This window comes from Pseudochaenichthys georgianus, chromosome 6 (genome assembly GCF_902827115.2).
Source record: "Pseudochaenichthys georgianus chromosome 6, fPseGeo1.2, whole genome shotgun sequence".
NCBI classification, from domain to species: Eukaryota; Metazoa; Chordata; class Actinopteri; order Perciformes; family Channichthyidae; genus Pseudochaenichthys; species Pseudochaenichthys georgianus.
Window position 1 is genome coordinate 33,765,923 of NC_047508.1, and position 26,815 is coordinate 33,792,737.

Sequence of the window (26,815 nt, forward strand, 5' to 3'; positions counted from 1 at the left end):
TGCCATCACTCAATGCGCAGCATGATGCCCCATTGCGTTTTAAAGCAATGCAGTCATTACAGTCTTTATTCATTTACTTCTAAGATGGATAACAGGTTTGATTAAATAAACGCAGTTAACGGAGGAGAAAACGGTATCATGAAATGGAGATGACTCGGACCAGACCGTCCTTGTATGGAGAAATCGGTAAGTAGCTAACCGGTGGTGACCAGCAGTAACCCAGGACAACAGGTTGACCTGATAAAGCTGGTTGCTGCTATGTCAAGCTTTCTTCAGATTTCATTTAATTAATCTCTCTTAAGTGTCGGTCAGAGTTATAGCTAGGTCAACGTTAGCTAGCATATTTTCTAAGTGGATGTTCAAGATAATGACAGCAGGCTGTAAGCTCGTTAGTGAGGCCAGCAGGCACTACATGCACCTAGCTTTGCTCTGTCGCAGCAAATGTGACATACTTAAAGATTTAACACAACATGTGCACTGTTTGAATGTGCAGGTCATTTGGCCCAATAACACACAGTTTACAATGTAATACAAACAAATATAGCCTACTTTTTCTATATCTAATACTTTTGTTTAGCATGATGTAGGTTACATGACTGATTGTATTATGCCTCCTTATGTGCAAATTGCCATCAATTGTCATAAACAGGCAAAGTTTCCAAACTTTAAGGTAAAGTACATTTATTACAGGATAAATAACCTATATGTCATGTCGTTTTCGATGTATTTGTATGTTCTATGATGAATACAACAAATAAATAAACAAAAGTAATTAGAATAATATGTTTTTTACCATGAACAAAGGCATTCAAATTCGATAATTGACCAAAAAATTAGGCAGTTAATACCTAAATGATCTTGTGGTCAGCATATAACGTATACTTTTTAAGCTTAATAAAAACATAAGGTCATTTTAAAAATAGGGGGAAAATATCATAATGCATGCATACTGCATAACACTATATGCAACAGGGCCTCTTCACTCGATAAGTAAGGTTTAACTTGAAATGAAGCGTTTATTAATCATCATGAGTCAACATGCAGATACTTCAAAACAACTTGAGTGTGACAGTTCAGTCTTTTTTGGTTTCACATTATTTACAGCTCAAGGTCTTGGCTTCTGGACGGACCGGTCAGCCGTGCATGAAGCTGCTTCACAGGGCAGGGCGCTCCAGCTGCAGCAGCTGATCCTGGGGGGGGCAACCGTTAACATCGTGGCAGTAAGCTCCATTACCCCCCTGCATGAGGCATGTATACGGGGACACACCAAATGTGTTAGACTGCTGCTGGATGCTGGTGCACAGGTGAGATGGTATATGTGAGGCTGATATCTCCTTTCATCAGAGCATTATTGACTTTCGCTTTGACTACATTACGGCTCTTTGTGTTACCGTAGGTAGATGCTCGGAACATCGACGGCAGCACCCCGCTGTGTGATGCCTGTGCAGCCGGCAGCCTTGAATGTGTCAAGCTGCTGTTGGAGTACGGAGCAACAGTTAATCCTCCAATGTTTACCTTCACACCGCTTCATGAAGCTTGCATGGGAGGTGCGTGTTGTTATATACAACATCACATAGGAATGTATGTACTGCAGGTTGAGCCAAGTATCAATCTACCCATTAATATGTCTTTGTCTTGCATTGCCATACCTGATTCCACATTGTTGAAATGCTAGTGAAATAACTAATAGTGAATGATTTAATTATATAGGCAGGCTTTAAAGGTAGGGTAGGTAAGAATGGAGAAACCAGCTCGAGTGCGCTAGAATTTGAAAGTACACAACCAAAAAAAATCTGCCCCTTCCTTCAGACTTCCTTTACAGAGCCCCTCCTCCAACACACGAACGTGCACATGACCAATGAGGGCACGAGATAAGTTTGTGCACGAGATGGAAGGCTGACAGGCAGGTAGGCCATCCAGTTATTTTAGCCGGGCCGGCTCAGATGATTGGTCGTGCTTTTTACAGCGCCACGGCTTCCACGGATGAATTTTTTTAATGTATTTATTGTCAAAGCATTTAAAGTATAGAACACATGCAGTTGATTGCTGTATTGATTTAAAAACAGCAAGAAAAAGGATCCAGCCAAAATCAATTCATGCTGAGCAACAGCTTCAGTTCCCTGTGTAGGATGAAACTAAACAAAAGGAACATACACCTTTTTAAAGCCTATGGGAACTTATTGTTATATACTTAAAATACTTGGTGTGGAGCAATGTATCTTTATCAACTTCTCAAATGTACTTATGTGATACCCTTCCTTCTGGGATTCTGAGACATAATTGTTCCTGTCTGTCACAATAGGTAATTCTGAGTGTGTCCAGCTCATGATTGATCAAGGAGCTGACATCGAGGCGCACGACTGCCACTATGGGACACCGCTTCATGTCGCCTGTGGAACGCAACATTACGACTGCGCCAAAGTTCTCCTCAATGCAGGTGAGTCTGTCTTCTGCACACCAGAGCTGGGTCAGTGTCACAGTATTTCTGAATCAAAACCTGGATGAAGACAATTTGCCATTTTAAAGGTCCCATGTCATGGCCATTTCTACTGATCATAATTCCATTGTTGAGGTATACTAAAATAGATTTATACTGTGCAAACGTCTGTTGCAAAGAAATTAGAAAGGTGGCCTAGCTCAGGGGTTCCCAACCTTTATTGTGCCAAGGACCGGCAGATACATTAAAAAATAATTGACCGGTTGTTAATTTGAACTGATTTTAATATTTACTCACCACCAGCAGGTAGCAACAGAGGCTAATTGTAACAGCCTGAACAAATACTAGAACAATATGCATCCAAAACATATTAACAACGTTTAAAAAAGAACCGGTGTCGTTTTTTGGTTTTTCGGAAAAAACGGAAAACCAAAAAAAAAGCGTTATTCAGTTTTGAAACAAAAACGGGAAAACCGATAAATCAACGGGTTTTTTTTTGTATGATTTACGGATAATCCAGTGAAGGGAAAACGGTGTGTGTGTGTGTGTGTGTGTGTGTGTGTGTGTGTGTGTGTGTGTGTGTGTGTGTGTGTGTGTGTGTGTGTGTGTGTGTGTGTGTGTGTGTGTGTGTGTGTGTGTGTGTGTGTGTGTGTGTGTGTGTGTGTGTGTGTGTGTGTGTGTGTGTGTGTGTGTGTGTGTGTGTGTGTGTGTGTGTGTGTGTGTGTGTGTGTGTGTGAGATTTGTTTTCAGAAGATATTATGATAGTGACGTTTGTTCTGGTGCACGTCCGACAGCATTTAGCACTACATCGAGATTAAGATTACACTCATTTATTTTGGGAACACCCGCATATAGGCTACCTATGGTTCATGGTCATTTGAAAACAAATGCCGGTGTCGGACAGACACAAACACGCAGAGCACACACACACACACACACACACATCATGCGCCTTGGTTACTGGACATCTCACGTAGCAGCCGGCAGTCACTCTTAAGCTGTTCTGAAGAAGGAAAACAGAGCAAAGGCGGTGTGTAAAAATGGAACAGCTCTCGGCGCGCTGGTGCTGCACTTCTCAGAGGCGGAGTATACGTCCCGCTGCCTCCTGATGCTGCAGCCATTTCATGAAGTGAAGGAGGTTTTCCTTCTATAAAACAGCTGCGGGCAGCAGATACCGTGAGAGTCCCGGACATGAATTCATAGATCAAGGCAGACTGGTTTACTCTCCTGTTTTGCCAATCCGGTGCTTAAACAAATAGTTCTACACCCCTGGCCGACATGTCCTTTAAATGAAGTCCGAGTTTGAAATATATCTCAAATAATGTATGCACTACCATTTCCCCACATAAACATAACAGTCTGCAATTAAACGGTTGTCTCCTGTGCGCTCCTCTTCCTACTTGGCGCACCGGTAACTTTCTCGTGCGCACGAGAGGCTGAGACCCTGAGCCGCCGAATCCCTCGGAACATCATAAAAGCCATTTTTAACGGTTTTCTGGTGAAAGATTAACTAGGCTACTGGATGAAATAATATGACTGGTATGGGTGCAAAAATTAAACACTTTAAAAAAAATATTATGATAACATATTTATAATTCTGCAAATATTACGATAAACTCACAGCTATTTCGCGGCCCGGCAGTAACACCTCCGCGGCCCGGGTTGGGAACCCCTGGCCTAGCTGACAGTTACAACATTAAAACTGCGGTCGCACATGTGCGCGCAGTGATGAGCGGGCCCTCGCGTCCGTGCGCCTGTCGGGGAGGGCCGCCGGTCGTCCCGTGTCAAGCAGACGCGCGCGAGTCCTCGGAAATGAGTCGTTTGTCATTTCTCAAATTTTCGCGTCCCAGGTATGAAGGGCCGTGTAGGCCAAAATTCAAACTCACCTCGCACACACACACTACTGAAAACATCTGGCCTTGCACACACACTACTGAAAATTAACCTCACACACACACTATTGAAATACTTTCACATTCACTAGTGAACACCTCGCATACACAACTTAAAATTAAACCTCACACATGCAACTATAAATTAACCTCACACACATACTACTGAAATACTCTCACATTCACTACTGAAAACCACACACACACACACACACTCCTGACATTTTTTTTACTGAAAGGTTCTCAGTAGGGAATGTGCATGTGTTTCACCTATGTGTGTGTGAGGGAATTCTTGCTGTAACGGAAGTCATTGTAATGAAATGGAAGTCATTGTAATGAAACGGAAGTCATTGTAATGAAACGGAAGTACCAAACTGCTCTGCTAGTGGTCTCTTTGCTAGCCCCGTGAGTTTCATTAGCTCCAGGCTGCTACTCGGACGTATTTATTGTGTTGATGCCTGGTGGAGTATTCTTCATTGAAATATCGCACTTATCTTATGGCTCTGCGGTTCAAACAGACCGTCCATGAATGCAGTTTATTCGGTAAGTGAAATTGAAGCACTTTATTTCTTACTTGTCTTTTTATTCAGCTAACGAGCGAGACGAAGCTATATCTGTGCTAACGATGCTATCCGTAGCATACAGGTTCAAACATAATAGAGAGAAGTGTAAAACATTAAGAAGGATTATAGTGTAGAACAAAAGGCTTCTTGTGAGGTTGGTAAAATAAGGTCATGCTTGTACATTAGTTAGTTTGCTAGTTAGGTAACTGTATGCATTGTTATTGTTAATTTAAAATAGCTATGCTCGACGATGCAGACAGCTAGCGTCACATTAGTGTCGAAGAGCAGAGTACTGTATGAGATTAAACTCACTATAAGATCTGTGTATCTTAAAAATATGAATCTCATATTTCCAGTTGTTTCCAGAAATAACGTTAACGTAGATATTGTAATATGGTTTGTTGAGCTGGAGTTGATTATTGAAGCTTACTGGTTAACGTTCATCATATTAAACGAACGAACCCAAACGTTGTTGTTTTTATTAATATTTTTACCAATACTTACTAAGCATTTTATTATCATTGCACTGGAGAAACCGACTTATTGTGGCAGCAGAACGTGAACATGTAACTTAATGCCTGCATTTAAGGACGATAGCGTAGTCAATGCTTTAGGGACAAGGAAATTATTTGTTTAAATATTAGATTATATTATGTGTGCTACTGTGACAATTATGCTTATTCATTGCATTACACTTGTTGAAAATGTTTGTCTTTTACCCTTACGTGTGTGTTACAAATGAATGTGAATATGGCATAGGACAAATATTTAAATTGACTGTCTCATGAAAAACAATTCCAAAATAACAGTAAAATAAAAAGAACCCCAACTAGACAATAATACACAATCCAACTGATAAGATACAGTAAGGGCTGTGATATCCAGCACTTTTTTTAAGGATAACAAAAAGATTATCACATGACATTTGCATGTAAAAAAAAAAGTCTGTGACCAACACATTGTTACTTTACATATGTATATATGTTTGTTTAAAGTTTCCAGGTGATGCAGACAGACCAGAGGATGCTGACCACGACCTATTTCTAACATCAGTGAACTTCAGCATGGACTCAAAGGTACAAAGACTCCTTTCATACTGTACAAAGAATCGAGAAACGTTCTGGTTTAAATAGATAAAGTAACAACTATAATCAGCTTTCACATTTCTATGTATTTAAGGCAATTATTATTTTACATTGTGAGAATTACTACCATTTGTCTCTACATATTGTCTGTAAAAGACGTGGTAAAAGTGGTTCTTGCAGTGAGACAACCGAGCAGTTGAATATTATTTAATAATAAGATATTTTAATGTTGATTAACTGCAGACTGTTCATTCATAATCTGATTATCTTTGTAGTACAAAGTGATGACTTTAAAAAACACATTAAAATAAAAATACATTATTTATACAGCCGCTAAATAAACAAACCTCTTTCATAAATAACACACTTGCTCTGCAATAATGTCATATGTTTCTTGTCATTTCTGTTAGGAAAGGACATACCTGAAGGACACAACTGCCTCAGAAAGAAGAAGAAGAAAATGAGAAGCTTATTTCAGATTAAAGACCAATACAGGACATTCACTAAGAAACTACTCTTTTATTGTGAACACAAAGTCAAACAGGACCATCATTTTTTTGTGACAGCTGAGCCCAGTATGGGCTCACAGATGCAGTTAGGTGGTTTCTTCATCAGGCCTGGTCCTCCTCCATCAGGCCTGGTCCTCCTCCCAGAGAAAGACCCCTCCACCTCAGTCCTCTCCAGTCTTTTTAATTGTTTAAAGTAAAGTAGAAATAACTGGTGCTTTGTATACAGTCTGGTTGTGGAGGAGGCACACAGGTAAGAGCACTAACTAGCTACCATCACATGTAACTAAGCTTGACTTGAATTTATTAAAAGTATAATTTAAGTAACAGCAACAAATCAATAACTAAAATCATGCAAAAATGTGAATCTTTGCTGGATCCACTGTTGCATTTACCACATGTTGTATATTTTAGAAACCTGAAGGCATTTATAGATTTGTATGCAAGTAATATCCCAAAACTCAATACCTTAGATTATTATAGAAAGTTTTGCTGAATAGTTTCATGTTCACTTACCTTAAGCAACGTAAAAGACCGGGAGCAACAGATGTAGGTTAGCCGGCTAGCTGGAGTACATACACTGAACAAAAATATAAATGCAACACTTTTGTTTTGCTCCCATTTTTCATGAGATGAACTCAAAGATCTAAAACATTTTCTATATACACAAAATAACCATTTATCTCAAATATTGTTCACAAATCTGAAAAAATCTGTGATAGTGAGCACTTCACCTTTGCCGAGATAATCCATCCCACCTCACAGGTGTGACATATCAAGATGCTGATTAGACAGCATGATTATTGCACAGGTGTGCCTTAGGCTGGCCACAATAAAAGGCCACTCTAAAATGTTCAGTTTTATCACACAGCACAATGCCACAGATGTCGCAAGTTTTGAGGGAGCGTGCAATTGGCATGCTGACAGCAGGAATGTCCACCAGAGCTGTTGCCCGTGAATTGAATGTACATTTCTCTACTATAAGCCGTCTCCAAAGGCGTTTCAGAGAATTTGGCAGTACATCCAACCGGCCTCACAACCGCAGACCACGTGTAACCACACCAGCCCAGGACCTCCACATCCAGCATGTTCACCTCCAAGATCGTCTGAGACCAGCCACTCGGACAGCTGCTGCAACAATCGGTTTGCATAACCATAGAATTTCTGCACAAAATGTCAGAAACCGTCTCAGGGAAGCTCATCTGCATGCTCGTCGTCCTCATCGGGGTCTCGACCTGACTCCGGTTCGTCGTCGTAACCGACTTGAGTGGGCAAATGCTCACATTCGATGGTGTCTGGCACGTTGAAGAGGTGTTCTCTTCACCGATTAATCCCGGTTTTCACAGTTCAGGGAAGATGGCAGACAGCGTGCGAGGCGTCGTGTGGGTGAGCGGTTTTCTGATGTCAATGTTGTGAATCGAGTGGCCCGTGGTGGTGGGGTTATGGTATGGGCAAGCGTCTGTTATGGACGACGAACACAGGTGCATTTTATTGATGGCATTGTGAATGATACCGTGACGAGATCCTGAGGCCCCTTGTTGTGCCATTCATCCACGACCATCCCCTCATGTTGCAGCATGATAATGCACTGCCCCATGTTGCAAGGATCTGTACACAATTCCTGGAGGCTGAAAACATCCCAGTTCTTGCATGGCCAGCATACTCACCGGACATGTCACCCATTGAGCATGTTTGGGATGCTCTGGATCGGCGTATACGACAGCGTGTTCCAGTTCCTGCCAATATCAAGCAACTTCGCACAGCCATTGAAGAGGAGTGGACCAACATTCCACAGGCCACAATCAACAACCTGATCAACTCTATGCGAAGGAGATGTGTTGCACTGCGTGAGGCAAATGGTGGTCACACCAGATACTGACTGGTTTTCGGACCCCCCCAGACCCCCCCAATAAAGCAAAACTGCACGTTTCAGAGTGGCCTTTTATTGTGGCCAGCCTAAGGCACACCTGTGCAATAATCATGCTGTCTAATCAGCATCTTGATATGCCACACCTGTGAGGTGGGATGGATTATCTCGGCAAAGGAGAAGTGCTCACTATCACAGATTTTTTCAGATTTGTGAACAATATTTGAGAGAAATGGTTATTTTGTGTATATAGAAAATGTTTTAGATCTTTGAGTTCAGCTCATGAAAAATGGGAGCAAAAACAAAAGTGTTGCATTTATATTTTTGTTCAGTGTACATTGGTTAGTCTTATATTTACTTACTGTTAACTAACTAATGCTAACATAACTGTCGGCTAGAAGTACACAGCTTAATCAACCATATTTAACAGGCCATTATCCTCTCAGCCTGAAATATCAATCACTTCAATAAATGGTAAACAAAAAAAGGAAAGGTTCTAGCTCAATTTCGGCTTAGTTAGCTTGTTAGCTTATTGCAGCTGTGCATGTTGCTAGCGGGTTGCTAGGCCACCTCACGAGCTGCGCCAGGTGATGTAAACAAGAACAACTACATAGACCAGACCGTCTCAGTTTGTAGACCGCTCGGCTGCGGTGCCGTTTCTCTATAAATCCATGCTGAATTGAACCTTCTGTTTCGTTCTTCTTTAACTTGCAACCTGACGAGCATTATCGCCACCTACTGTATCACTGCAGCATTGTTCTTTGTTAGTTCCGTTTCATTACAATGACTTCCGTTTCATTACAATGACTTCCGTTACAGCAAGAATCCCCCTCACACACATAGGTGAAACACATGCACATTCCCTACTAAGAACCTTTCAGTAAAATGTTTTCAGTTGCGTGTGTGTGAGGTTAATTTTCGTGTGTGTGTGTGTGTGTGTGTGTGTGTGTGTGTGTGTGTGTGTGTGTGTGTGTGTGTGTGTGTGTGTGTGTGTGTGTGTGTGTGTGTGTGTGTGTGTGTGTGTGTGTGTGTGTGTGTGTGTGTGTGTGTGTGTGTGTGTGTGTGTGTGTGTGTGTGTGTGTGTGTGTGTGTGTGTGTGTGTGTGTGTGTGTGTGTGTGTGTGTGTGTGTGTGTGTGTGTGTGTGTGTGTGTGTGTGTGTGTGTGTGTGTGGTGTTCAGTAGTGAATGTGAGAGTATTTCAGTAGTGTGTGTGTGTGAGGCCAGATGTTTTCAGTAGTGAATGTGAGAGTATTTCAGTAGTGTGTGTGTGTGTGTGAGGCCAGATGTTTTCAGTAGTGTGTGTGTGAGGTGTTCAGTAGTGAATGTGAGAGGATTTCAATAGTGTGTGTGTGAGACTTAATTTTCAGTTGTGTGTGTGAGTTGTTCAGTAGTGAATGTGAGAGTATTTCAGTAGTGTGTGTGCAAGGCCAGATGTGTTCAGTAGTGTGTGTGTGTGTGAGGTTAATTTTCAGTTGTGTGTGAGGTTAATTTTCAGTAATATGTGTGAGGCTTGATTTTCAGTTTCAGTGTGCAAGGCCAGATGTTTTCAGTAGTGTGTGTGTGTGTGTGTGTGTGTGTGTGTGTGTGTGTGTGTGTGTGTGTGTGTGTGTGTGTGTGTGTGTGTGTGTGTGTGTGTGTGTGTGTGTGTGTGTGTGTGTGTGTGTGTGTGTGTGTGTGTGTGTGTGTGTGTGTGTGTGTGTGTGTGTGTGTGTGTGTGTGTGTGTGTGTGTGTGTGTGTGTGTGTGTGTGTGTGTGTGTGTGTGTGTGTGTGTGTGTGTGTGTGTGTGTGTGTGTGTGTGTGTGTGTGTGTGTGTGTGTGTGTGCGGTGTTCAGTAGTGAATGTGAGAGTATTTCAGTAGTGTGTGTGCAATGTTGGAGCAATGAGTGGTCTGAAACCCACCTCGGCTCCGCGTGTCCTTTGATGAGCTAGTCAAATTATAAAAGAAGGAATTAAAAGCACCAGGATAAAGGTTAAACAATAATCTGTTTTAATGGTAAAAGAACAACAATACAAGTTAAAGGGGTACACCTGCTCTGGTCCGAGTGCTGTTAGATCTTACTATCTTGGCAGCAGGAGGAAAAAAGACACCGGACAAAGCACACAACAGGATACATGTAAGAACAACGGGGAGGAGTTGTGTAGGATGCTCCTCCCATAGGGCCCATCTATTGGGAGATATAAAAACGATAGCCTGTCGCAGCGAATCAGCGCGATCCAGCCAGGAGGCAGCCCGGAAACAAGAGTCTCTTCAGTTTGAGGCAAAAACAAACACATCTGGTGTCCGTTGTCTCGCATTCTTGCACCCTGCATACACACACATTTTCTGCATAGACTTCCCTCTCTCCGGCCCCCTCCCCCATCAGTTCAATACACACACAGTTTCACATACTTTTGGTATCTTAAAGATATGTTTATGACCTAGCTGTTTATAGTTGGCCAATACAAGTAATACATATCAGTTACTTTAGATCACACACCTATTTTAGACATGTAGCCTTCCAGATACTTGACCTGCTGTGTCTAAATAAGGATGTCTCTATTCTCCTGTCATGCAAAACTGCTCCTACTTCATACTAGGGATGGGAACGATTAATCGAATATTCGAAATTATTCAGGTATTCGAATAATTATTCATGTATTCGAATATGAGTTATGAATATTTTTATTTAAAAAAAAAAATTATACATTTTCTTTTTGGGAGGGATGCCTAAATTGATTACATATTATCAAATTGAATAATTCAATGTATACGACAGTGCCATACCTAAATGTGTTAGGTGACGTCTAAAGGTGTGTTTTGCTCCGCTCACCGGTCCCTCACAGCGGGCAGGGCTGTAGGTGCTGATCTCTCTCTCTCTCGTGTCCGGTTATACTTCACTCGCGTTTATGTCCAAATCCATCAGATCTAGCTAGTTCTAGCCAATGATATGGCTGTTGCCCCTCCCTACACGCAGATCACGCAGACTCAAACCTCATCTTAGGCCCAAATGTGGCGCAAATGAGCTCCGCAGCCGTTGCGAGGTTCCGGCGCTAACAGTTCATGAGCGTGCTCCCCCGCCCCGTCAACACTCGCGACACATGAGTGGCCAGCCTAAACAACAATAAGCGCTGCTTGGCAACCGTGTGTGGCGGCAAAGTACATAGACATTTTGACTGGAGAGATTTAGTTTTTCCGGTATTCAACGTCTTTTACCAGTCATAGTCCGGTAATTATTTACACTCCAAGAAGAGTCCTACACAACAGACATGGCGTCAAAAAGGAGTAATGTGTGGAAATATTTCGACCAGGTTAGTGAGTGCGGTATAGAGGTCAAACTATGCCAAATTAAACTTGCTATACCTTGCTATACCCGCAACCTCCGTTCCTGAGAGGGTCTTCTCTACAGCTGGCCTGATTGTGAATCGCCTCCACACATGAAAGCCTATAGCTGTCAAACTGGGATCACCAGTTCAATACATTTGACAAATTCGACTTGGTTTCTACACTTATTTGAACATGTATGTATTTATTTCCAAAAATTATTGAAAACAAATTGTTAAAAAAAAAAAGTAAAAAAAAATTGTTACAAAAAAAAATGTTACCCTATTTTTTTTTTATATTGGATATGTACATTTCGGTTAACCGGTTAACCGTTTTTTGGGGGGTCGAATATTCGAATATACATTTGCTTTCAAATTCCCATCCCTACTTCATACAGAGTAATTAAGCACATTTAAGCCAACTACTTCACAATGTTGTGGCAATTCACAACATGAAAGAATAAAACAGAGAGAAATCAATAAAACACAAACACAGGTATAGTTGAGCAGTAATTGTACAGCATATAGCCACTGCAATGAACACACACCCCTCTTACTCTGCTGCCTTCCAGATGTTTGCCACGCGGTGTCCAAATAAGGATATCTCATCTCTCACATCTCCACTACTCTCAATACAAATGTTTCACTTCTCATATTTCTAGCTTCTTGTTATACAGACTGCTACTATTTAATACAAAGTAATTAAGTACACACAAGAATATATAAAAACACACATATATTAGTGATAACATAATTCAACACACTTCTTATATATCAGGTGACATAATAAAATGAATATACCAGAAATACGCTGTATTAAACTTTCTGCTATAACACGTTACTTTAGCAAGGCCAGATGTTTTCAGTAGTGTGTATGCGAGGTGAGTTTGAATTTTGGCCTACACGGCCCCTCATACCCAGGTCCTCTGGTAGCGACCCGGAAACGGATGTCGGCGCGCCGTCTCGAAGGAAAACTAATTTCTCTAAAGGCTCGTCGAGGATCGATTATCGAGGAACCGTAACCGAGGATACACTGATTTTAGAGGAGAAAGGAGAGAGGAGTCTCTCTGGAGGAGCTATAACCGAGGGTACATAGATATAGACGAGAGAGGAGTCTCTCTGGAGGAGCTATAACCGAGGGTACACTGAAGTATTCTCCGGAGACGATTTCAGCCAACAGTGATGTTTAAAAGAGGTGTGACGCATGGCTGGACTTATGTCAACGAAGCACAGCTCTGCAAACTGTTCCTGTTGTGATTATAAGTTATTTAAGATGATCAAATGTGCATCAGACTTTCTGCCCTTTACCGTTTGTTTACTCACTAATCACATCTCCCCTGGATGTTAGGCTATTTGTTTTTTAATACATCTGCTTTCATTGTGAGGCAATGTTTACAGTGAGAACAGCTGCTGAGGTCAGTGTAGAAAGCAGAACAGTGTGTATAATATATATCGCTCAATAATATATGCAACGGGCCTACATTTCACACTTTATTTGTAGGCTTTAGGAGATATCTACAAATAAACAGTAGGGTTAGGGAGTGTTGTAATATGCCGCCAGCAAAGGGCGTTGTTGGACTAACAGTAGGTGCGTGTGTTTGTGTGTGTGTGTGAGAGAGAGTTGATGTGCCAGGCAGACAGGCAGGTCTCAGTAGCTTATCTGACATATAATTGGTAACAAATTGTACATTCTACGTTAGCCTACGAGCTCCCCGTTTGAGCGAAGCACTATTCCTTCTCAATGTAGCATGTCCTGGATTGGAATTTTTCCCTAGGAGGACTTTTTTGGGGGGTGGGGGCTAATGGAAAACAATTTGAAATATGTCCAGATTCATAAGAGCAATGTGTATACCGCGTTTCGTGAATATTGGAAAACCTATATGCGAGTAGTTTGGAGTAATTTGTGGCATTTAAATCGTCAAAAATTGTGTATTCACTGTTAGCTTACGACCTCCCCAATAGAGCTGGCAACTATTTTCTTCGCAATTTAGCATCACATTGGATATGGGCTGAATTTGTCCAGGATTTTTTTCCATAATTTCCCTATGAGGAGTTCGCAAGAATGTGCTTAAAATGCATGAAAAACGTACATTGTTGAATATGGCCAACTTCCTGGGGGGCGGGGCTAATAAAAGCAAATTTGAAATATGTCCGCAATCATAAGAGAAATTTGTATACAGCGTTTCGTGAATATCGGAAAAACTATATGCGAGTAGTTTGGAGTAACTTGTGACATGTAAATCGTCAAAAATTGAAAATTCTCCATTCGCTTACGAGCTCATCGTTTGAGCGATCAACTATTCCTCCGCAATTTAGCATCACATTGTATATGGGCTGAACTTGTCCTGGACTGGAATTTTTCCGATCTTTCCCCTAGGAGGAGTTCACAAGAATGTGCTTAAAATGCATGAAAAACACACATTTTTCAAAATGGCCGACTTCCTGGGGGCGGGGCTAATAGAAGCTATTTACAAATATGTCCGGAATTCCATGAGGAATGTTTGTGCCAAAATTAATGAAGTTCTAAGAAACTATATGTGACTACCACACAATAGGGGGCGCTAGTGAGCAGTTTTTTGGAAAAATGCAAAAGGTCGTGGGCTCTGATGTGTGTCCCAAGTTTTGCGTCCGAAGCTCATTTTATGCTATCGCAATAAAAACATTTTTTATAGGCCACGCCCACATTCTGCATTTGTTGCGACACTTAAAATCTCAGTTTGTAGTCACCCCCAGAGTATGTCTAAAACAAATTAAATTAAATTAGTCCATCCGCTCTTGAGTTATAAATTGGTGGTGTTTTTGGCGCCCCCTATATTCCAAAATGTAAATGCTTTGGTGTTCCTATTCCCCAAGACAGACTGAACCTATCCACCAAAATCTGTGATATATGGATACATTGTTGATGAGTTATGAGCGTTTCTTTCTAAGCCCCGCCTTTTTGAATCATGATTCATGATTCATACATTTATCGTCTTAACATGCTCATTTTCTACGGTAATGTGTCTGACCCTCCACCAATGCTGTATACGAAGTTTGGTGTTGAAAAACGGAACATTTAAGTGTTAATTTTAAGTGTTCACTGTTTTGAACATTATGCTAATTAAAAAAAAAAGAAATGTAGGCGGAGCTTAGGGTTTCAAGAGGATTATTTGTAGAGCAGGTCCACCCGGATATGTGTGCAAAATGTCAGGTCATTTGGAGTTACAGTGCGACTTTGTACATTTATTCCGAAATGGGCTGTTGATAGAGGGTGCTAGTGAGCAGGTTGGAATATTTAACCCATTGACTCCAGAATATTGTATTTTTCACTAGTCCTGGTGTCCGTGCAAAATTATACAACTTTTGAAGCGTCCTAAAGGCCTCAAAAACAGGAAACGCCAGCAGAAAAATAATACCACGAAGAACAATAGGTTCCTCGCACTTCGTGCTAGGACGCCGTTGGGTCCTCGCTCCGTGCTCGGGCTCTAATTATTTAGCCAGCTAGCTGAAAACACCAACAGTAGCACACAACATTATATGCCAAGATACATACCCCACACCCTGCAGAACCTCCATAACATGTACAGATTTGATTATAGACCTTTGAGGCGTAGAACGGAAGAAGAGTACGTTATTTTTACCTGTAATAAACTACTACTGTGTTTCATGAAAAATCAAATCATGGTTTGATATATATGAATGATATGTTATAGGAGCAAATAATTCAGGGAAGAAAGACTACTAAGTATTTCCATCAAACTTTATTTTTAGAAATGTACAAAATGAACATGTGTAAATATACTAGGGCCGGGACTTTAACGCGTTAATTAAGATTAATTAATTACACAAAAATTAACGCGTTAAAAAAATTAACGTATTTTAATCGCACTTATTTTTGCACAGCGGAACGTTTCTCACTGGATGAGTTTCAGGCGTACCGATTATACTGGAGCACCAACTAACGTTCATGACTTCAGCATGGGACTTCAAACAACAACAAACCACGGTGAACAATAGTCAAACATGAACAAACAAGCTGATGAGACCGCTTGGTCGGCCCCGTGGATGGGACATTTTGTTTTTAAAAAACGGACGGATGGAAGCGTCGATAAGAGCACGGCTGTGTGCAAATTATGCAAAAACGAATTTGCATATCACCGCAGCACATCAAGCCTAAAGTATCACCTAAATGCAAAGCATGTAGCAGCTAGCGTGGACGTTAGCCCGACTCCGAGTGCAAGGAACCACACCCTGACCCAACCCACACTCAACCAGATGACTGGTTTCAGGGCCAGGATAAGTAAGTCCACGTCTGAGAAAATAACCAGCTCCCTGGCTCACTGGATTGTCCCGGGGCCATCTAGTATTTAGCTCGGGGAAGCCTCACCTGCTGGTTGCCCGATCGGGCAATCTATTATGCCAGTATGATGCAGCTCGCGGATCCAGTAATGAGTGACCCGACAGTAAAACTAAACATATCTATAACTAGTTTAGGTAGTTTGAGAGGTAATTAAAATAGCTACGTGTGATATTCTAACCTGAAGTGTGTGTTTTGTTCCGCTCACCGCTGCATGTGCTTATGCAGAGCTGCGTGTCGAGTCTCGACTCGTCAGCAGCAGCTGATCTCTCTCTCCCGTCAGATTAGACTTCACTCGCGTTTATGTCCATATCGATCAGATCCAGCTAGTTCTAGCTAATGATATGACTACCTGCTTATTAAAAGACAACTACACAATAAGTGTCGCTATGCAACTGGATGAGGCCACAAAGTATAGAGCAGCATTATGCATTTGTTTACATGCCCACCGGAACCCCGAGGCATTACCAACAGATCAACGCACAATCAACCCATCCAGGACATCTCTTTCTCCACATTAAGTGTTAGACATTAGAGTTGACTATTCTTGTCTGTCACATACTCTTCTTGTCTGTCACATAAGTGGCGCAACTGTAGCGGTATTGCTCTAAAGGGAAATAATTTTGACCGAAGATATTTAGATTTGCCGGCTAACGGGAACTCTGACGTGTGCTTCGCGGATGCGCTCGGCTCCTCTCGGCTGCTGCTCGGGTCTGCTCGGTCAGCTTCCGGATGAGGAGGCATTCGTTCGACCAACTTACAGTAGATAACATTACAAACATTTTTAACAGGGGCCATAATAGTGTAAATAATGTTTGTTTTGGCAGTTATAACTGAATGTAATATTTTCTACTTTTTTCCATCTGGGAAGGCATTTGCCTTCATCAGATGGAAAGTGTTTTGACCAACAACTTAAGTATTTCTTAAAGCTATGCAGGGCATGCAAGCGAGAAAACACAAACAAGAACAAACAAACAAGTGAAATGAAGAATAAAATTGAAATTGTACAATATAATATTGTGGTGGTTCATCACAGGGCCATCTAAGCTTAAAAATGCGATTTTTAAAAATGCGATTAATTTCGATTAATTAATTACAAAGCCTCTAATTAATTAGATTAATTTTTTTAATCGAGTCCCGGCTCTAAAATATACATATATACACTGTATAATATGTATATCATCCATTCCTCCCCTTATAGGCGTTTTCGGCATCTTGCCTATCGCAGCTTTGTAAGTTGGTGCTGTGGTTTTGTAGGACGAGGCATCAGAGTGGTCATCCCGTCATGTGTTGTCCGCCGGATACGCCAGGAGTTTCCTGATCTGGCTGGACGAAATCAAATGCAAATCACAAAATATTAGAGAAACTTAGTTGTTTTAGGTTCGTTAGCTTGCCAGCTAGATTAATATGCTAACCTACGTTTGCTAGTTGTTCAGTGTAATATGCCAACCTACTATGAACAACAGCTAGTGGTTCATATTAAGCTAGCAAGAACATGTTTACAATTGCAATCTTATACGGGTAGTCTGCTATGTTCGGTCATTCATTGTAGCTGGCATAAAAACAATGTTTTCCCTAGCATGTCTAGCTCTTAGTAGCCTTCTTGTTTAGCTCGGTAGCATACATGCAGTGGCGACTGGTCATTAGCGCCAGCAGAAAGTATTAAAAATAATGATTACAACAAAATGCAAAAAATTAATTATAAAATATATTTTAAGATCATGTTTAATCCTCTGATTCGCCTGTACATTGCTGTTTTAGTCTGTGTTCTTCTAATTAGTGTCTACAGTGTGTGCCTATTGAGCTGTTTAGAGCCATGTGGGACAAAACCCGATCCTGCCCTTCCCTATCTCTGTCTAAGTGAACGGTGACTGTAAAAACGACACTGCGCATGCTCAGAATATTTTCCTATTTAATGTGTGTGGCAAAAAAATAATGACCATAGGGGCATAGTGCTGCCATCCCCACCATACGTCATCTCACATCATTCAGAGCTGATTGGCTGTAAGTACGTGTGCCGCGAAAAGTGTGGTGTGTGAAGAGGAGACGAGAGAGCTGCAGTGAGGCGTCCTAAAACCCGGAAGTAAGCTGCGCATGGCTTCCCTCGACAAAAAAGCAATGAGATTTCTCCATAGGATTTTAGAAAATAGCTCCAAATAAGGTCTGTGGGAAACGTAGCTGTTAGATAAATGCACGTTTTGTTCAGCCGGATAATATCCACATGTCTACCCTACTTTTATAATTTTCGAATCATAAATCTATTGATTAGATTAGATTTATGATAGACTTTTGAAACTACAAGAACATAAGGAGGACTTTTACAAAAAAGTAATAGAGATTTTTGTCCAGAAGGATAGGCAAATGGACTTAATCTTCAAGTCAAGGTAAGACTGCAATTTTATTGAAAATGGAACAATTAAATATTTAAATGATAAAATTAAATTTTTTGGGTATCCTTTTGTTGAACTGTCTGTTTAAAATTAATTGAAGCTTCAGACAAAAAAAGCTTTTGAAAATAATATTATATTTTGATTTAGGTCAAAATATAATATTTGTAAACCTGAAGAGTCAGTGCCAGTGCCTCACCAGCCATGAACCTCACTGCAGAAGCTATAGACATCTACGTTTTTTGTGCCCAACCACTTTTGTACATATAAAAACGCTACTGCATACACGCTAGGAACTCAACTATAATGTAATTAAGTTTCACGACTGACCGTACGGTAAATCACCCGGAGTATACTGTCTATGAGCTAAAGCTGCTATTATCAGAAAGGAAATAAAAGCTACCATAATCCCCATCCCTGATGTTTCTTAATTTGAACACCTGATCTTTAAACTCTCTGGTCCCACTCCCCTGGTCACAGCCATCATCTACCGTCTCCCGAAGCCAAACCCCTCCTTTCTCTCTGACATTCTCACTCAGCTTTCTGCCATATCCCCATCTGTTCTCCTCTTAGGTGATTTTAACATTCATGTTGACGACCCGACCTGCAAATATGCCTCTGAATTTAAGGAAACCCTTCACTACTGCAACTTCTCTCAACACATCAACTTCCCAACACACAGCTGTGGTCACATCCTGGACTTGGTCTGTTCCACTGGTCTCACCATCCATCATCTGTCCAGCCTCAATCTCCACATCTCTGATCACCTGGCCATCATCATGGACATCAACATCCCCATCCCATCCCCGCCCAAAAGCAAAAACGCACAATAACCTACAGAAATCTCAAATCCATCTCACCTTCAGCAATCACTGCCTCCATTACCTGCAAGATGTCTGTCTCCCCCCCCTTCACCTCACAGCCCCTGTCCCACTTCTCCCCTGTGACCCCCATGCAACTGTCCGACTTCATGACTGGAATTAACTCCACCTGCACACTTGACCCAATGCCCTCCAAATTTGTTAAAGAGAGACTCCCTGCCATCTCCCAACTCATCGCCACCATCATTAACTCCTCCCTCAGATCTGGATCAGTTACGCACTCTCTCAAACTGGCTGCTGTCACACCCATTCTCAAAAGACCTGGACTCACCTGACATCATGTCCAACTTCCGGCCCATCTCAAATCTCCCCTTTCTGTCAAAAATACTTGAACGTGTCATTGCCTCACAACTAAAATCCCACCTCAGCTCCAATGACCTCTTTGAGCCATTTCAATCCGGTTTCCGATCAAAACACAGCACCGAAACAGCTCTTCTGGAAATCACAAACGACCTCCTCCTCTCCTCTGACTCCGGCAACCTGAACATCCTGAACCTCCTCGAACTCACCGCAGAATTCGACACCATCAACCACGCCTTCCTGCTGTCCCTCCTCGAATCATCACTCAACATCACCGACACTGCACTCTCCTGGCTGAAATCCTACCTCACCGACAGACATCAGTTTATCAACATCAACAACTGCACCTCCTCCACTGCTCCTCTGTCCCAAGGCGTCCCCCAGGGTTCGGTGCTTGGTCCCCTCCTCTTCATCCTCTACATGCTCCCCCTTGGCAAAATAATTCGTCGCCACAACCTTCAATTTCACTGCTACGCCGATGACATCCAACTTTATATCTCAACACAACCATCACCCCCACAACACACTCCACTCTCACCAACTGTCTCTCAGAAATAAAAGCATGGATGCAAACAAACTATCTCCAACTGAACAGTGCCAAATCAGACATCATCATCATCGGCCCCCCATCCCGTATCAAAGACATCCAGAATTTCAACTTCACCATTGACAGCCCCACTCTATCTCCCCCCTCACATCCGCAACCTCAGTCATCTTCGACCACCACGTAAATCACATCACCAGGACCGCCTTTTTCCACCTCAAAAACATTGCCCGTCTCCGCCCATTACTCTCCTCCTCTGCTGCTGAAACCCTGATTCATGCATTCATCACATCACGACTCGACTACTGCAATAGCATCCTCTACGGCATACCATCCAACCTCCTCAATAAACTCCAACATATCCAGAACTCTGCTGCCCGCCTCCTCACCCACACCCGCTCCCGAGACCACATCACTCCCGTCCTCCAGAACCTCCACTGGCTCCCCGTCCGTCAAAGAATCAACTTCAAAGTCCTCTTCATTACTCACAAAGCCCTCAACAATCAGCCCCCCCCCCCCTACCTCACAGACCTGCTGCACCACCACGCCGCACCACCACGCCCCTTCCCGCTGCCTCCGCTCATCAGAAGCCAACCTCCTATCCATCCCCACCCGCACCAATCACCGGACCTGGGGGGACAGATCCTTCTCCGTCGCTGCCCCCTCCCTCTGGAACTCACTCCCACAACCCATCAGAGACTGCACTGACCTCACCACCTTCAAAAAAACTCACCTCTTCAATCTGGCTTTTAATGTGTGATTGTTTTTTTTATTATTTGACTTTAACTTTAACTATATATTTATTTGTTGTTCCTTCCTTTTCTTTTCTCTTCACTATATCTGTAAAGCGTCTTTGAGCACCTGTAAAAGCGCTAACAAATTAAATCTATTATTAATATTATTATGAGTATTTCGTGTGAATGCAGACATTCTCCTGTTATGAGATACATGTAAAGCCATCTGCTCACATTGGAGTTGATATATGGAAACGCTAGCAACTTAGTTAGCCCAGTTAGCACTGTGTCAATGGCTTAGCAGCCCCAAAAACGTTTACCCATTTAAAAAGTCGTGGTAGACACCTTGTTTGTTTTAAACACCATAAATACACAAACAACAATGCGTACTTACAGGTTGTGTACCCGAATCTCCCGCTGGTCCAAACAAAGTAGGAACAGCATCGTCCTTCAGTGTCCTACGCTGTGCATATCCGGCATGAATCGCTGCAATGTTTGCGAAGCTTTGGTCCGTGAAATGCCGCGCACACAGTACAATACCAGCTCGAACATCTGAAGGAACAGTGTTAACAAGTAATGTCAACCACTGACTTCGTCGTGGTTCTGCCCTCGGTAAGGCATACATTGAAGATGTCCCCTCACATGACTGGATACAGTTTTGAACTGAACCTGAGCTTCCAACAGTATACAGTGGGGCAAAAAAGTATTTAGTCAGCCACCAATTGTGCAAGTTCTCCCACTTAAAAAGATGAGAGAGGCCTGTAATTTTCATCCTAGGTATACCTCAACTATGAGAGACAAAATGAGAAAAAAATCCAGAAAATCACATTCTCTGATCTTTAAAGAATTTATTTGCAAATTATGGTGGAAAATAAGTATTTCGTCAATAACAAAAGTTCATCTCAATACTTTGTTATATACCCTTTGTTGGCAATGACAGAGGTCAAACGTTTTCTGTAAATCTTCAAAAGGTTTTCACACACTGTTGCTGGTATTTTGGCCCATTCCTCCATGCAGATCTCCTCTAGAGCAGTGATGTTTTGGGGCTGTAGCTGGGCAACACAGACTTTCAACTCCCTCCAAAGATTTTCTATGGGGTTGAGATCTGGAGACTGGCTAGGCCACTCCAGGACCTTGAAATGCTTCTTACGAAGCCACTCCTTCGTTGCCCGGGCGGTGTGTTTGGGATCATTGTCATGCTGAAAGACCCAGCCACGTTTCATCTTCAATGCCCTTACTGATGGAAGGAGGTTGTCACTCAAAATCTCACGATACATGGCCCCATTCATTCTTTCCTTTACACGGATCAGTCGTCCTGGTCCCTTTGCAGAAAAACAGCCCCAAAGCATGATGTTTCCACCCCTATGTTTCACAGTAGGTATGGTGTTCTTTGGATGCAACTCAGCATTCTTTCTCCTCCAAACACGTCTAGTTGAGTTTTTACCAAAAAGTTATATTTTGGTTTCATCTGACCATATGACATTCTCCCAATCCTCTTCTGGATCATCTAAATGCTCTCTAGCAAACTTCAGACGGGCCTGGACATGTACTGGTTTAAGCAGGGGGACACGTCTGGCACAGCAGGATTTGAGTCTCTGGCGACGTAGTGTGTTACTGATGGTAGCCTTTGTTACTTTGGTCCCAGCTCTCTGCAGGTCATTGACTAGGTCCCCCCGTGTGGTTCTGGGATTTTTGCTCACCGTTCTTGTGATCATTTTGACCCCACGGGGTGAGATCTTGCGTGGAGCCCCAGATCGAGGGAGATTATCAGTGGTCTTGTATGTCTTCCATTTTCTAATAATTGCTCCCATAGTTTATTTCTTCACACCAAGCTGCTTACCTATTGCAGATTCAGTCTTCCCAGCCTGGTGCAGGTCTACAATTTTGTTTCTGGTGTCCTTTGACAGCTCTTTGGTCTTGGCCATAGTGGAGTTTGGAGTGTGACTGTTTGAGGTTGTGGACAGGTGTCTTTTATACTGATAACGAGTTCAAACAGGTGCCATTAATACAGTTAACAAGTGGAGGACAGAGGAGGCTCTTAAAGAAGAAGTTACAGGTCTGTGAGAGCCAGAAATCTTGTTTGTTTGTATGTGACCAAATACTTATTTTACTGAGGAATTTACCAATTAATTCATTAAAAATCCTACAATGTGATTTCCTGGATTCTTTCCCCCCATTCTGTCTCTCATAGTTGAAGTGTACCTAGGATGACAATTACAGGCCTCTCATCTTTTTAAGTGGGAGAACTTGCACAATTGGTGGCTGACTAAATACTTTTTTGCCCCTCTGTATATGTTCGGCTGGCAGAGGGTGCGGCCATAGCACTGGGCGTGGCTACTGGGTATCCCTACGTAACAATACCCAGGAAGCAAACATTGGAAAATGAGAAATCTCCAACGAGGCGTTTTGGGGAGTTTTGTGTTAGAGTTTTACTCCCTACAGGGTGTACTTTGATGGTTTTTGACTCTGCAGACCATTTACATGGATAAAAACCTTCATAACACAGAAGGGGACGGGTAATAACCGGAAAAGCATGACATGGGACCTTTAATGATTGTTGCTCTCTGTGCTTTTGTAATATATTATGTATTTCAAGGCAACTTTAAGAATAATTTTCCAATTACATCCCGATATTGCTGAAGTTTGTATCATAAATAAATCATGTTACTATATTAATATCTCTGTAAGATACAGTATATATATATATATAAGGATTTATTTTGTAAAACACCTTATTTACTCAAGTTAATTGAGATTTACACATTTTCCTAAAATGTCCTTGTCTGTTGATAAGCAACCACAAAACTGTGTGCACCTCGCCTATAGTGTGTCTTGTATCGGTTTGTTATGCTTACGGCTATTATATTCTAACTGGATGTCATGGCAGTATACATTTTGTAAATACACAGTTTGTATAGACAAGAAAAGTGTTTTCTTTCTCATACAGTTTTGCGTGTCTTTCTTTCCCAAAGGGGCAAATGTGAATGCTGCAACGTTACATGAGACAACTCTTCATCACGCAGCCAAAACTAAGAGCGTCGACTTGATCGATCTACTTGTGGAGTTTGGGGTGAACGTGTACGTGAGAGATAATCTGAAAAAAAAGCCCATCCACTACACCAGTCTGGGATCTCCCTCGTATCTCTCCCTTGAGTTCTATGAGAGTAAGTTTGAAGTGTGCCTCCTGTCACTGCTAAAAATATAAATGATCTAAGAGCACAAATAAAATGTTACCTCTTTGGCTTTCTCTTCCATAGATACCCCTCTCAGTCTACAGCAGATCAGCAGAGTGGCTGTGAGAGGGGCTCTCGGCATAAGAGCATGTGAAGTTGTTTCCAAGCTGGATCTGCCCAATCGCATCATACGTTTTCTTTCTTACATGCCACCTCCAGTTATTGAGATCTAGACAACAATGAGACACCCAAGATTCAGCTTCCAGAAAAATCCAGACCGAATATGTCTGCTGACCCTGCAGAACTCAGAAAGTCTGACAGGATGTTGAAGTTGGCAGAAGTGCATCACAGATGACTAGCTTGGTGCAGAGAGTTTTCACAACATCAATAATCAGAATGTTTACCAAAGAAAAATAGGCAACTTTGATTTATGTACCACAAACTGATCGAGAAGTTCTGGCTTTCCTGTCATCAAACAACTGCCTGGTTACACACCCAGCAAACACACAGCAATAAGTCATGTTTAAAAAAACACATTAATTTTAAGTCCAATATTTACTTGCATTCAACTCTAGTTTTATCTTCTGGCTCCCCACTAACCATTACTTTACTCAAACTCAACTCTGCTGTTTGTCATTATCTTGTTTGCAGGAAAACCAAATGCTTTTAAGGGTTAAGAGAGATGAGGCCTGGGCTGTGTTCGAAACAATATACAAACTTACTGCATAGTGCCACAAAGTCAATCTGTATGTACTCTATACTGCCTACTAAATTAACAATTAATAAGGCCATGACCAAAAGACTGTTCACACTCAAGTTAACTCAAGTAATATGTCTTATTTGATAACCTATGTGTTCCCATGCTTTCACTCAGCTGTATTCATAATTAGTTATTGTAACCGTTCATTTTTGTGCAGTGCACCACACCATTGTACCGTCCGAGGAGCCGCCATGCACTGTGCGTCAGTTGAGTATGTTAAGGCTTAACATACTCTTATACTTAACAGTTAAGTAACCTAACTTCTCTTACTCAGAAATTCTTGTTATTCTAGAAAACATCATGGTGTTTCTCACTTAAACAAAATACACAAACGATGCAGTTGGAACATAAATATACGAATTATTGCGTCATATCAGCATGAATAGTATTTTAGTTTATGATTTTTGACAGACCCACATATTCTCCTTTTAGCCCTTTGCATTTGTTACGGCAACAACTGTTATCTTTATTACTATAACGATTCTAATGGCATTACATTACCTCCAGCAGAGCTTAATCCACCTTTACCCTGAGCACATTCCTGATTAGCCACTTCCATACGGGCATGTACGGCCCAAACAATGAATCCCAGAAGCTTTATCTAATCAATGGCTTTTTGGAGATTATATAATATAAAATATATAAACGTGAACTTGGCTTGCTCAATATGATCAAGTAAGTGTGACTTTATTATAGATCCTGTAATATTTAACTAAACACAGAGGGAACATGAAGTAGTTTTATAACTAGGGTTATATCACTGTATTTATTTGTATATAACATGAAAGTATTTATTTTTAATGTTAATGTGTAAATAATACAGATAGTTCTACCTCGATTAAATGTGTCTAAGTTAACAGACCACTTCAGTATTTTAAAAATAATTCTCCAGTGTTGTGTTTTCTTTTGTAACTGAACAACAAACATCAACATTGATAGATATTTTTGTGGGGAAATATTTATTCAAAAGTGCTGTTTGTCAAAACGAATTGTGTTGTCATTTTGTGATTATTGTTGAGGAAAATTATTCTTAATTTCCAAACCAACCTGCATGAAAAAAACAAACAGGAAGACAATATCAAAACACATTTTTACACAAATATGTTGTATACTCACTACTTCTCAAATGCATTTAATGCTGCAAAAAAAGTACCTTTAAAAAAGTGTTTTTAATAGTACTTTTTTAGCAAATACTCTTGTATTTGTAAAGTACAGAGCATGCAACTAAATCAATGTAACTTAGATCATTGACAATGACTTGTGTGAGAGTTTCTGCTGTACTCTCAATAGAGGAACTAGGGCCTCGAACTTTACAGTAAATGTACTTTGACTTCTCCAAAACCCTTTGGTTTGTAAAAACTCGTGTATGTAGATATCTGTCTGGACAAGAATCCTGTCCTGAGAGTTAGCAGGCAAAGATTAGTTACCACCAAATAAAATACCTTATCAAGGTCACACCAATGCAGCTATCAGGTTGGTGAGTTAGAGAGGAACCTACTGAAGATAAGACGAGGCACAACACGAAATGAAAACGAGTGAAATAAGTGGCACACACGCTAGTCAGACTGCATTCACTCACTGTACAAAAAACATGTCTGAACTTGCACCGCTGCTATAGAGGCTGACAGGTATCAGGTGTAAAGTGTTTTGAAGTCATCAGAATCTGAATAAGGTCTGTTGTTGCCCAATCGGTTATTCACTTAAAGGTCCCATGTCATGGCCATTTCTACTGATCACAATTCCATTGTTGAGGTCTAGAATATATTTAAATTGTGCAATTTTCCAAAATCACATTGGTTTCTCATACAGCATCTCTGTATAGTATGTGTATTCACTCTCTGTCCTAAACGGCTTGTTGGAGCTCCTGCCCCCCCCCTCCCTGTGCGTCCAGTGTGCTCTGATTGGTCGGGACGTTGCGAGGCTCACTGCTGCAGTGTGAGCTCGCTGGCGGTGTGGTTTCCGGGTGGGCGATACAGCGAGACACAGCGAAACTCATCCTGAGCACACACAAACAGTCACAGCCGAAGTAAAAACAATAACTGTGGCTTG

At 41.5% G+C, this 26,815-nt stretch overlaps 1 protein-coding gene across 1 annotated transcript; it reads left to right on the forward strand.

The window, feature by feature from the left end:
- Positions 1-25,597, forward strand: asb13b (ankyrin repeat and SOCS box containing 13b). Its single transcript, XM_034085545.1, has 6 exons — positions 1-186; positions 1,105-1,304; positions 1,397-1,547; positions 2,303-2,437; positions 23,806-23,997; positions 24,091-25,597. Exons 1-6 carry the CDS (start codon positions 144-146, stop codon positions 24,237-24,239), a joined length of 870 nt encoding a protein of 289 aa, XP_033941436.1. The 5' UTR covers positions 1-143; the 3' UTR covers positions 24,240-25,597.
- Positions 25,598-26,815: the final 1,218 nt, after the last annotated feature.